The 13,502-nt window shown below is 44.4% G+C and overlaps 1 protein-coding gene across 15 annotated transcripts in view; it reads left to right on the forward strand.

Moving 5' to 3' along the window:
* Positions 1-8,707: 8,707 nt before the first annotated feature.
* The window catches only part of ube2f (ubiquitin-conjugating enzyme E2F (putative)), a 57,465-nt gene continuing 52,670 nt past the window's right edge, over positions 8,708-13,502 (forward strand). For 14 of the 15 annotated variants that reach the window (XR_009708353.1, XR_009708354.1, XR_009708357.1 and 11 more), the window contains exons 1-2: positions 8,708-8,943; positions 12,715-12,849. Coding sequence is in view for 2 of the 15 variants with exons in the window: in XM_061236468.1 (XP_061092452.1) it covers positions 12,732-12,849 (118 nt within the window). In the remaining 13 variants the exon portion in view is untranslated. Of the gene's footprint in view, positions 8,944-11,268; positions 11,332-12,714; positions 12,850-13,502 lie in introns of those variants that run through there. The other variant, XM_061236470.1, reaches the window with a different exon arrangement.

A 13,502-nucleotide genomic window follows, 5' to 3' on the forward strand; every position in this document is an offset into this window, starting at 1 on the left:
GGTCACGGGCTTCCTTAGATACCCTCCGTCGACTGCTTAATTCCAAAGTCTGCGCAAAACCTGATGATAAGCTATTAAATTATAGATTTGGATTTATTAACCTAATTGAATGTCCAGACAGAAAGCACACGCACATGCAAGCGCGCACACACACACACACACACACACACACACACCCAAACCTCAGGTCTGTGTTGGTAAGAGAACATGTGAGATTTCTGCATTGTGATCGTTGCTGGGATTCCAAACATGGTTGTTTACATTTATGTATTTATTCATTGATATAGGTCTGTGGCCAGCGGTTCAATTCAGTTGAAGTTTATTTGAAGTGTTTTTTTACAGAGACACAATGAAATAGGGAAGACAGCAGTTGCTATGTTGCATTCTATCTGTGGTGATACAACAGAGAGGCAAAGGAGCTTATGACAAATTGACTTGATTTAAGAGGGAAGTGATGAATTGCAACTTTCCCTCTAATGGCTCCAGAGTGTGTTTTCAGAAATTAATCTCAGAGGATTAATTTTAGAACGCAAATCCTGGTCATTTTTCATTGAGACAATGGAGCATTGATTCCATGCCATGATTTTTGCAAGCCTTGTGTAATGGAGAAAACTTGTATCCAAGCACTCTTGCAGCAAAAAGTATTGAGCTTTTTTTGGCAAAAAAAGAAGTGAAGCTCATCTTCCTTTAAATACATCTTCCTGTTCACTTCTCATGAGGCTTAATTCGGGTTATCATTAATTCCTGTCTCATGCACACAATGTTTAAAAGTTAACCAGGAATACATGCACATTACAGACTGTCTAAAGGTTAACCATGAATACATGCACATTACAGACTGTCTAAAAGTTAACCATGAATACATGCACATTGCTTAAACAAAGAAGCTGTTCATGTGCAGGTCCTGTACTCAACCAGAATAATACTGGGTCTGGCAGTCGGAGGGTTGCTGCTTCGATCCCACCCTGGATGCCTCGAAGTGGCCCTGACACCTAACCCCTAAATGCTCCTGATGAGCTGGTTGGTGCCTTGCATGGCAGCCAATCGCTGTTGGTTTGTGTGAGTGTGTGTATGAATGGGTGAATGAGAAGCATCAACTGTACAGCGATCTGGATAAAGGTGCTATATAAATGCCAAGCATTTACCATTTAATAATTCACGTCAAATATAGGTCTGTTGAATTGGAAATGCATTCTCAATAATGTCCAGTAGAGGTCACCCTGAACTGACTGAAAAGACAGGAGGCTATCCCTCTCATCCTATTCATTTGTCATAACCGATTGATTGAATTTTTAATTATTGAAAATATTAAATCGAAACCATTGAAGGTGAGGCTGGCTGATTGAACAGTAGAATGCAGTCGACATTTTGACCTCTGACTTTTCAGAAAAAGTAAAATATGATTTTTAGTGCAGCATGTGATGAGGCCAAGGGCTACAGCATGACTCTCCCTGTTTCAAAGTCTTGTGGGGATGGACAGTGATTGTTTACCCCCACCCCCCACTCCCCCACACACACACATTGTATATAAGCAGAGTTTCCCTCCCCCTGAGTCACTGACAGACACAATGACTGACACTGACAGACACAATGACTGACTCAATGACAGACACAATGACGACACTGACAGACACAATGACTGACTCAATGACAGACACAATAACAGATTCTGACAGACACAATGACTGACTGACTGACACTGACAGACACAATGACAGACACTGACAGACACAATGACTGACTCAATGACAGACACTGACAGACACAATGACTGACTCAATGACAGACACTGACAGACACAATGACTGACTCAATGACAGACACACTGACAGACACTGACAGACACAATGACAGACACTGACAGACACAATGACAGACTCTGACAGACACAATGACAGACTGACAGACACTGACAGACACACTGACAGACACGCATTATAACAGTGGGATGCAGAAGAGCATCTCTGAACCCACAACGTATGTTGTGCTGCCCTGCTCCAGATGTTGAATGAGGTGTGCTTGGTTAGGGTTGGAGTGAAAACCTAGAAGGAAGGTAGATCTCCAGGAACAGGGTTGGGCAGCCCTGCTCTAGCTGTTGAATGAGGTGTGCTTTGTTAGGGCTGATGGATAAAGTTCAGATGTGAGCAGTGGAATCTTAATCTTAGGTCACTGCTTCGACTCTACCATACCTTATAAATACGTGCCCTGATATTCTCAACTGCTTAATGAATACAAACCCGTATAATAATATCACAGCAGGCATTTAAGATGATCCTCATAATTCCACCCCTCTGTCAGAAACCCTCTGTTAATTGGCCATAGCGCTTCAACCTCAAGCACTGGTCCTCAACGGCACTTGCAGAAAGATTTCCATGCCTAGTGTAGAGCAGAAGCAATCTTCGGGCACATTTGGCTCTAATCTGCGTCGTGTATGAGGCAGCCAGCCGATTGATCGAATGACGGCCGTTCCATCAGTGGCCATTCAGTCAAAATCCCTGAAGTTATCCGTTCTACGCCGCAGTGCCACAGCCCCAGAGCCACAGCCCCAGAGCTGTAAAATGGTGGACTACTGTTCTGAGTAACGTCAGTAAGAGAGAGACAGTCTTTACCTCTGCAGAGTGAGAGTGAGCGGCAGCCAACTGTCAGGACGCCATACCAAACCGGGAGGGCCGGCATGAGATTGAATCTGATGGGCGGAAAAGCGTCACGGAGAGACTGCTGTGGGATGATGGGACCCTGGCTCTTTGTTTTGACTGAGGAATGTGCCAGGTAGACTTTGAAGGATGGCAGGAGTTCACAACTGGGACTTGTGAAAAAATTTTTATAGTGATGTATTTGGAAACCCATTAAAAGTCCATCAAAATTCCCAATTCATATGAAGAAATATAATTTTCAAAAATGCATTTGGTTTCTTCCTTGGTTCCGTATGACTCTCCTTTTACAGTTAAAATATATAAACACAAGCTTGATGTTTAAACCAGTTTCTTTGAAAATGATAGCAATCTTTAAACAACTGGAAACTTCTGGAAAGTGTTGTTTTCTCTGATAAAATAAGCATCACATAGTGTGTGTGTGTGTGTGTGTGTGTGTGTGTGTGTGTGTGCATGCATGTGTGTGTATGTTTGTGTATGTCTGTGTGTGCGTGTGTTCATTTGTGTGTGTGTGTGTGTGTGTGTGTGTGTGTGTATGTGCGTTTGTGTGTGCAAGTGTGTGCGTGTGTGTGGATGTGGTTGTGTGCGTGCATGTGTGTGTGTATGTGTGTGTGTTTGTGTGTGTGTGTGTTTTCTTCCTGCACATTCGAGCAGGACCAATCAAATGTTTTTTACGTTTGGGAGCTCCTGCCATAGTCTCTTGCCCCATGTTTACTCCAACTGAGAGCACCATAACACACCAGCTTTTGAGGAAAGCAGATCCCATGACTTTCCTTTTGCTCATCCTGCATTTGATAAAAAAATGCAACCCTACTTCCTGGCTCCACTCCATCTCCAGTCATTGCTTCATCACTTGACTGTTGGTTGTTAGTGCTCGAATATGTTTTGAATTTAAATAATAAAAACATATAAAATAGTTTATATGTACTCCTGTCTATGCCTGTTTATTGGAGCAACTGTGAGGTGGCACAAATCAGGTGTTTCGTAAGCACCAAAAACACAAACTCCACAACTACTGTGCACGCACTGCACAAATAACAGCTGTTGCTTATATGCTGCCCTTTAGTACAATTTAAAACCATGCGGATGAACGAGTTATTAGAATAAATCAAGGCGGCGTCGAACGGTTGGAATTAAAGAGATGGCTGACATGCAGGACCTCCTGGGAGAGAGGGGAGCGAGTGGATTAAATCCCCAGCAGTACAAGCCTCCGTTCCTAACCGAGCACAATGCTCATTCTCCTGTCCTCGCTCATATCGTTTACTATCTAGTGTGAATTAACCATGGAATAAACCCGTCACCATGGGGTCACCGTGGGGTCACCGGTGGGGTCACCAATGGGAGCCACGAGCCAGTAAAGCTCAAAAGCAAAAAATAAATATTCATCTGATTTGAAAGAGAACCTTCAGCTCCCCAACGAATCTCATTATTTTAGAGCATTCAAAGTAGAGCATTCTCCTGCTTAGTCTAATCAACTCTGAAGAAGAGTGTCTGCCAAATGCAAATAACGCAATGTAATAATGTAAATGGGGCTCCTTGATTCCTGTTCTGAATTGGCAAACAGATTCATGGCTGAATGGCGAAATGAAAACACGATGGCTGACACGGCGCTCGTATACTGACTCCGCTGAAACCCACTCGGCCCACGCTGCAGAAACGGAGGCGGCCTGCAAGGCCGTTTCTGCCCTCGACGAAGACGCCGTTTATTCACGATAAGGCCCGGAGCGATCGCTATTTGCATGCCTTCCTTTACTCATTCAGGAAAACCATTTCCCAGTCCTGGGGCAAGGTTATCGCAGCCCGTTTTTCTGTTCATCGATTTACAGTGTCATACCCTTTTCTTTTTTCTTCCTCCTTCCTTCCTTCCATCTCATTTCCTTTCAAACGTATGACTGAAAGCTCTTTTTCTTTAAATGAAACGTGTATTTCTCCATGGCCAGATGCAATCATGTTACTGTTTCATCAGTAAAGATAGTGTCTTTTTTTTTTTTTCGTTGCCAGCAATAAGTTTCTGTTGCCAACATAGTTCAAATTGATGACTTGGACCTGAACTTTGAATATCTGACAGCTCTCAAAAGTACTCAGGTCTTATTGACTGACCCACAGTCCAGGTTGGAAACAAAACAGTCTCCATGTAATCAATAGAACTGCTTGGCCACCGGCACTGTTCAAATCAAACATTTTAAGCCTTAATTATTAGAATTTTTTAACAGAAACGGGGTTCTGTCTGATGGTCGTGTTGTGACAAATGCTCTCAGCACGATTCTGGCAAAATATGAAATTCCCTGCGCCTGTTCATTCAGACATGTTCAGACCACCCACCCGATTACACGGCAAGACCTTTTCCAGCGAAGCTTATATGACATTGCTCAAATACTGATGTGATTGGCAGCTGGTCTTGTCTCTCAAGACCATCGTTTTCTGTACTGGTCCTGTTGGGGAGAAGCGCCCGCGTTGGTTTTAGTCCCAGCTGGATTGGCTGAGCTTTTCACTGCCATCGCGTTGCAGGTCACGGTGGAGGGGGTCGTGGATTGTTCCATGCCGTACTGTCCAACAACAACAACAACAAAAAAAACAGCCCTCAAACTTGCTGTGTGGAGCTCGGTTGTGGACTGCAGAGAGTGACTCATCTCCTGTCTGAAGCAGCATAAGCCCGCCCGCCCCCCTCCCCCCTCTCCCTCTCCCCCCCCCCCCCCCCCCACACACTACAGGAACATAATCACCTCCATCTGTTCAGAGAATCAGACAAAACAGCACACTCTTTTCATAGCCTGTTTCAGTGACATCGTTGGGAGGATCTGCCTTCAGAATTCATTAGGAAATGCTTTGTTCCTCTCAAGGTCAACCCCATCCCGGCAGCATCTAACCACGGTCAGATAGCCCCGTCCCCTCTCCATTCCATGACGTTCCACTTCTACCTTCTCCCAGGTGAGAGACTGCATTACTCGGGGTATCAGTCTTCGCCTCCTGGGGAGTACGTTCACACGACATTTAACCCCAAACCGCCTTGGCTGCATGTCACAATGGGTGCCTCCCGATACTCATAAAACCTACCCTCCCTTCCTCCACTACACTCTCAGAAACACAGTGACAGTGGAGGTACATATTCGTTATTCAAGGATCAAATTTCCCATATGTACTCTGAAAGTACATTTTTCCACATTTTCCGGATTAATTATATATTGCTGGCTAGGGGTACAATTGTATGTACCTATATAATACCACTCAACCTCCCATCCAGAGATATGGGGGGAGGAGATGAGTGGAGGAGAATACATTTTTCATAGTACTGCAACACACCCAGTGCATAAAGGGGATGTTGAACCACAATGGTGTAACTCTTGGGGTGCACCAGAAAACAAGATGACACGCTTGCTTTGGTCATTCACATGAAGAATCCTGAATGGATCATGCCCAGAATTCTATCATGAGAATGTATCATTTAGCTGATAATTTAATAAAAATGTGTTATTTAGCTCACACCTTTATCTAAAGCAACTTACAGTTGATTCGATTATGAGGCACAAGTCTCCCCTGGCCCAATGCGGCATGAAGGGACTTGCTCAAGGGCCCAACAGCAGGGCGGATCTTATTGTGGGGCTTGGACCACCAACCTTCCGGGTCCCAGTCATGTACCTTAGCCACAAGGCTGCAGGCTGCCCCCAGAATAAACAAGAGGCACAGATGATGAATTTAACACAGGAGGACGAGGTAGACACAAAATATGCTCCAGATTTTTGGTCATTTGGCTGAGCAAGTGCCAGCAGCCTTGCTCTGAAATGCTCTCCAAAAGAACAGCATTCACAGAACGCACCCACCATTTCACAGTTCATGTGCAACACTTCTTTCATTACTTAAATGGCACACAGAGTGTAGCCTGGTATTTAAGGATTCATGACTGCCGTCTCCACAGATGCTGGGCGTTGATGGTTTCTTACTGCGACGGCAAAGTTAGGTCGGAAACCACAGCCCGCATAAATAAATCACGATGAGCCCAGCTTCAAAATCCAAAACTGCACAAGAGGGCCAGTCCGGGTGGGTTGTACTAATCAGATGGAGGACTGATTTTGCCAGATATTTGGAAAGTGGTCTCAAACTCTGTGTGTGTGTTCTGGTTTTTATTCCAGCCTTAGGACACTTTAAGGACTACTGTATTTCCAGTCCAGTTTCTGAGTTTCTGTAGCTGCTATAATGCATGGACAGACACAGCTAAACCCAAATTCTGTTGGTGTACACAGACATTCTAATTCCACTCACTGCCATAAGGAGCTAAACAACAAAGGAGACCTGACACTGTCACACTTAAATACAACAAAAAAACACCTTTGCTTGAGTTAAGTCTCAAAAACAAATGTCTTTAGTGTAAAAAAAACCCAAAATCCTTCCATAATCTCCTGCATGTGCTGCATTTATCTACAGAGCTAAAGCATGTTTTTTGACCATGCTTTTTTTGCTAAAGCTTTAACAGGTCTTATGGTAGTGTGTTGCCATTTTTACTGTAGCACAACCAAAATATACCAATATCTGAGGTGAAAAAAAGAACACACAAGAAAGGTATGTTAATAAAAAATTATGTTTGCAACAGGCTTCCCTAGACAACAGGTGGGCACAGTCTGTCACACAGAGGGCTGACTGATCTTTCACCAGCAATTCTTGCTATTACTGAATCTCAATCATTCTGTTCAATCATTCATTCATTCTGGCACATTTTGAGTCAGGTGACTGATCCCAGAGCAAACTGCACTTTGCGTTGTCTTTATAGTACACTTTATATACACTTCATAGTACACTTTATAAACACTTTTTTTCCCACAGGTCCAGACTATTCCAACACATTTGCCACATTGATGGACGTAATGAGTACTTAACCATGACTACCTGCCAAACAGATTGCTCATAAATTTTGCAGCAAAGATAAACAAAAACTACTTTCAGAACAAATGCAGTCAGTGGGAATACATTTTAATACATAGAACAGCTTCATTAAAACCATCTCGGTTGAAACTGGAGAGGATTTAAAGCGGCTCAAAAATATGCCCAATTTAAAAAGCGGAATTATAGAAATGATTTGTTATTGTGAGGGGAAAATGGCTCTTAGCTCGGTGAGTGAATAGGATCTTTTGGAGTTAATGGGGTGTACTCTGCTCTCACCAGCTCCACATGCCTTTATGCAGGTAATTAAAAATGGCGTGACTCAATCTCTTCACTATCAGCTCTTCACCCTGCCGCTCCGCTTTTCTTTACATAAGCAACCTTGTGATGTCATTCCTACCGTGGGAGTAGTCACAATGGGCAAAAAGGTGTTTTGATCGCGCAAATGGAGTGCTCGTCATTTTGTGGATGAATCACACATCGGGGGTGCTAAAGTGCATGAGTGCACTGCACAGAAACTCATGCTAGCTTCGCTATGGCTAGAGAGATTCAGCATTTTTTTCCCCCCAGGAATGATCTCATATTTTTGCATTTCACATTATATGTAACATCAATGAATGACTATATATGATTATACAGTGTGATTATATCATTACTATCTACAACAGATACTGCCTCTCTCTCTCTCTCTCTCTCACTCTGTTTATATCCTATTTTTATATGGTCTATGTACACATATATTGTATTTAAATATACCGCATATTGTAGATATGCACCATCAGAAAGGACCACATACGTACAGCCTAAAGCCATTAAAAGACTCTATAAGCCAATTCTGCTTTGTATATTTTGTATGGCTCTCTTTTGGCTGTCTGGTGTTGTTAAAATACGGAGAATGCATCTGTTATCAGGACCCTGGGGTAACATCCTGCATGGAGCATGAAACTAGAATTCAGAATTGATGAAAGATGATGATTGATGATGATAATGATAATGATGATGATTATTTTTTTAGTGGTGAGTCAATAACACAAATAGTTTATGCTGATATTATACTTTAACACAATTTCCAAAGTAACACAACAAAAACGTGCCGAGGCGCTACATCACGCAGTAGTTTTCAGTTCGCGACCAAACAAGAAAGCGGAACTATGAGACGGTTCCTGAAATGTAGTCGGTCTAATTTCGGAGACGAAACGGTCACTGCACTTCCGCTTCTGCTACTGGCCCGCAGAAGCGGTGTTCTCCAGAGTTTAACCCCATCAGAACGAGAAATTTAGTATTTCGCAGGATTTTCCTGAAGTCACCGGTGTCTGAAATACAAATACTGAGCAAGCGCTGCAGTGGCGGCCGGGTGTGTTTCCGTGGACTGTTGATTATGGTGTAAGACGGAGCGGTTTACCAGACTCAGAGACAGCAGGTAAACAGATGGCTAGCTAACTGTTAGGTTAGCTAACAACAGGAGAGCCAGGCATTACATCACTCCACAGCTGATTTCGGAAAAAACAAAGGGGGTATGGGCGTATTATCGGGGGCTACTGCAAATTATATTCATGTCGTTACGTGAATAGCTTATAGCCAAACAAGATCATTGCGTAAGGTTACTATGAATCCATCTACTCAGCTTGCTAGTTTGCTGGTTAGCCAGCTAGCTAACGTTAACTATCTCGCTGCTAGAATCACGAAGCTGGCTATCTAGCTACCTAACTTATTTGCAGTTTGGACTTTAGCATGCTATTGCTAACAATCAACCAGTAGTGTTTTTATTTTCTGGCCGTTTCTAACTGTCAAGTACTATTGTTAAATGGGAATGCTATTCGTGTAACTTAAAACTCAGAAGGTGATCTTGCATGTCAGGTAGCTAACGGCAGTTGGCTCACAAGCTAGCTAGGAGCCCAAATATTCTGACGAACCACAGCTGGCTTGATATAGATAGCCAGCAAGTTTTCCCTATTTAAATAGTTATTCTGATGTCAATGCACTCACAGTAGCAGTTACTGTTGATTAAAGAATAAGGGATTGCACCCTCTACCTCGTTCAGTTCTTTAATAGCCATCTATGTGTTATGACTATAAATGAGCTCACTCAGATTGCGTGACACCTCTGTAAACAACTTTTTACTTAATTAATTACTGAGATGACATGAACTTATTTGAGCCTAAGATCACTGCGAAGCTGACACATTTTTTACGTTAATCCTACTCATTTGCCCTTTTTTTTTTACAAAACATTGATCTTCGATCCACCTTGCATGTTTGTTCTCACTCAAGGGCTTTAACTGCTCTTATCATGTCATGTGTATCAGTGGTAGGGAAAGCTGTGCGAAGTTGCGGGCACGCAGGTTTCGGGGCGGCCTGCCGTGGTGCAATGCAGTCCCTCCCCCCTTCTGTAGTTAATGCAGCTGTTCCGTGTCTGTCGGGGCTTATGGTTTATCCGACATCGTGTTATTTCACAGCATAGGCTAATTCCACAAGCTGTTGTTTGACACTGTGCTTGGTGAGGGGGTGAGGGGAGCTAAGGCTTCTCTCTGTGTTGGCAGGTGCAGCTGGGGGGATGGGGTCAGGCAGGAATGCCTGGGCTGGGCACTAATATTGCCGTCTCTCTGACATTTGATAGCTGCCCGGCTGGGCTTGCGTTCTGGCTCTCCGGACACCCGTATGCAAGCTCGCGGAGCCCTTTCCTTAGCAACATAGAGGGGGCAGCCCATCAGCACCTGTTCAGAGTTTACAGTTGCTAATGTCAAACACGCAAATTATTATTATTGGTTATGTGTGTTGTTTTTAAAACACTTTCAGAAGATAGTTGCATTCCGGGGGGGGGATCTGTAGCCTAGCGACAAAGGAGTATGACTGGGACCAGAAAGGTTCAAGCCCCGGTGTAGCCACGATAAAATCAGCACAACTGATTGCCCGTTGGGCCCTTGAGCAAGACCCTTAACCACACATTGCTCCAGGGGGGGATTGTCCTCTGCTCGGTCCAATCAACTGTAAGTTGCTTTGGTTAAAAATACAACATTAGTGTCATCTTTAATTGCGTTACATGGCCATGAAATCCTGTGTTCTTGTAGGTTTTCCAGGTTTGTTTCAAATGGCTGGCATCCTCACACTATGTTCATTTCAGGCAGTTCCATGTTCCAGCGGGAAACAGTGTATGGTGACACGACAGCCCTGCAGGCCAGGGTGAATGGCCATGTTCCTGGACTAAATTTAACTTTCTATGGAGATCCTCTGTGCAAAACTCAATTTAGTCCACGACTAAGCTTAATACATGTCTGTGTAACCGGCCCAATAAATGGCCTTTTCAGTCTTGACTTACAAGTCAGATGACCTTTATTTTCAGTTTGTGGTCTGATGGAAGGAGAGTGAAGTAACATGCTAGGTCTGTATCTTCAAATGATCCAGAAGTCACTGTTGTCGTTTAAAAATGTTTTGATTTGAGTGCAGGGGACAGTTCGAACCCCCACCCTGGGTGGGTCAAAGTGTCCCTGAGCAAAATGAGCAAAATGTTCCTGATGAGCTGGTTGGTGCCTTGCATGGCAGCCAGTTGCCGTTGGTGTGAGTGTGTGAATGAGAACAGCACATGTACAGCACTTTGGATAAAGGCGCTATATAAATGCCAGCCATTTATGGAAGTGTTTTCCGGGTTTGTTTGGAGCTGACCTGTGTATATGCTTGGCGCTCCCTCATCATTTAGTATCAATGCTGAATTCTCTCTGTGTCCTCAAGGGTTTCCTCCGGGTACTCCGGTTTCCTCCCACAGTCCAAAGACACGCAGGTTAGGCTGATTGGAGGGTCTAAATTGCCCGTAGGTATGTGTGCGTGTGCCGTGATGGATTCCTGCATGGTGCATGCTGGGATAGGTTCCAGCCACCCTGACCCGGAATACAGTAGTTTGATAATGGATTGAGGGATGTACAGTATAGTGATATAGGCCTACTTTGATCTTGAGGATTGTGGTTTAGATATCCAGTGGGACATAGCTAATCAAGGTCCTTTACCTTTATTTGTTGAAAAAGAATCCAGCTTTCTGAAAAACATTCTGAATCTGATTGTGTAATTTGATGTTTTTGTGTTCATTGTCAAACCACCTGCTGTAGTTTGTATGACATCGAAAATCCAACGTGGTCTTAATACCTTATGGATTGTGTGTGCGTGTTTGTAATGTGTATGTGTGTGTGTGTGCGTGCGTGTGTATGTGTATGTTTGCAATGTGTGTGTATGTTTGTAATGTGTGTATATATTTGTAGTGCTCCAAGGCTGCCCTCGTTCCCAGCTCATGTGCAGTAACGCGGCTGATCTGTGTTAAACAGCTGCTGATCTATGTTAAACAGCGGCTGATCTGTGTTAAATAGCTGCTGATCTGTGTTAAACAGCGGCTGATCTGACAGCGGCTGATCTGTGTTAAACAGCTTCTGATCTGTTAAAACAGCTGCTGATCTGTGTTAAAACAGCGGCTGATCTGTGTTAAAACAGCGGCTGATCTGTGTTAAACAACCGGGGCACGTTCCAACGTTTTGCTACGGTTTCCGGGTTGAACGATACGTTTTCTCCCAACGGTGTGCAACTTTTTACAAAAAGGTACGTTTGCTCCTTTTTGGTGGGCGTGTCGGGGGTCTCGCCTGACTCGTCGGGGCCGAACGTGACCCTGGTGAAAATGTGTGCGCCACGCTAACGGGCTTCCGTTACCTCATGACCTCAGGCCTTGTGCGGCTCTCAGACGGCTAGCACCACCGCTACAGGCTCTGTGTGCGTCGGCGTCCTGGAGATTTGTGGTAGGGTACGCGATAAAGAGGGAGCAGCAGGAGTCCCCGGGTGTGTCCGCTGCACCCCCGGTCACCCGAAGGGAAAGCTTGCTGTCATCTTGGTCACAAGCACTTCCGCTAACTGTCTTGGTTGCTAATGGGGCTTCTTCCGGAGGTCTGCCTCGGCCTTGAGACAAAGGGCTCATTGTGTGTGTGTGTGTATGTGTTTGTGTGTGTGTGTGTGTGTGTGTGAGTGAGTGAGTGAGTGAGTGAGTGAGTGAGTGAGTGAGTGAGTGAGTGAGTGAGTGAGTGAGTGAGTGAGTGAGTGAGTGAGTGAGTGAGTCAATCAGTCAGTCAGTCAGTGTGAGTCAGTGTGAGTCAGTGGGTCAGTGAGTCAGTGAGTGTGAGTCAGTGAGTCAGTGGGTCCTGACGCTCCTCCTCTCTCCCCAGGTGAGAGAGAGGGCGCCATGCTGACGTTGGCGAGTAAGCTGAAGCGGGATGATGGCGGGAAGGCAGGCCGCGCCCCCAGCGGCCCCTCTGACTCCTCCCACCGGGTGTCCATCCGGGACCGGCTACTGATCAAAGGTTAGGTCCTCCTCAGTCCCACAATGCAACCGTCATCTTCCTTACTTCATCCCCCCTCAGTTATTACCAGCTATTACCTGCCAGCTATGGTCAACTTTGGCTTGAATCTCGTCAGAGTCAGAGTCAGAGTCAGAGAGTCTGGTGTTATGGTCCGGGGAGGGTCTATATTTAGAGTTGTGGAAAAGACCAGAGGATAGGACTGAAGGGATATTTGAGCCAGGGCCCAAAGAGTGCGAGTGTGCAGGTCGGACTGAAATCCCGGGTCCTTCAGGCAGGTGGAGCGACGACCGAGTAATTGACAATTGGGTCTTCAGTTCAACTAGCCTAAACATTCTGTGCAGTAATGTTCACATATACATAGCTTACTTATTTATCATTTCAAAATTATTTTTAAAGTTAAATATTATTGATGTTTTTAAATAATGTTCAAGTTGCACACGCTCATGTCAAATGAATGAGGATACTTTGATAATAACATGATCATTTTTCAGAACATGATCCCTGGCTGCACTTTGGTTGACAAGAACAGGGTCCTGAGGGAGAGATAATGTTGTTTATTTCTCTCTCTCTGTCCCAAGATTCAGATGTGCTTTATTTGCACGACAAGTGAATTGTGTTGCAAAAGCATTGACAATTGCAGCAGTATAGTAATA

Source organism: Conger conger, chromosome 3 (assembly GCF_963514075.1).
Source record: "Conger conger chromosome 3, fConCon1.1, whole genome shotgun sequence".
Lineage (NCBI taxonomy): Eukaryota > Metazoa > Chordata > Actinopteri > Anguilliformes > Congridae > Conger > Conger conger.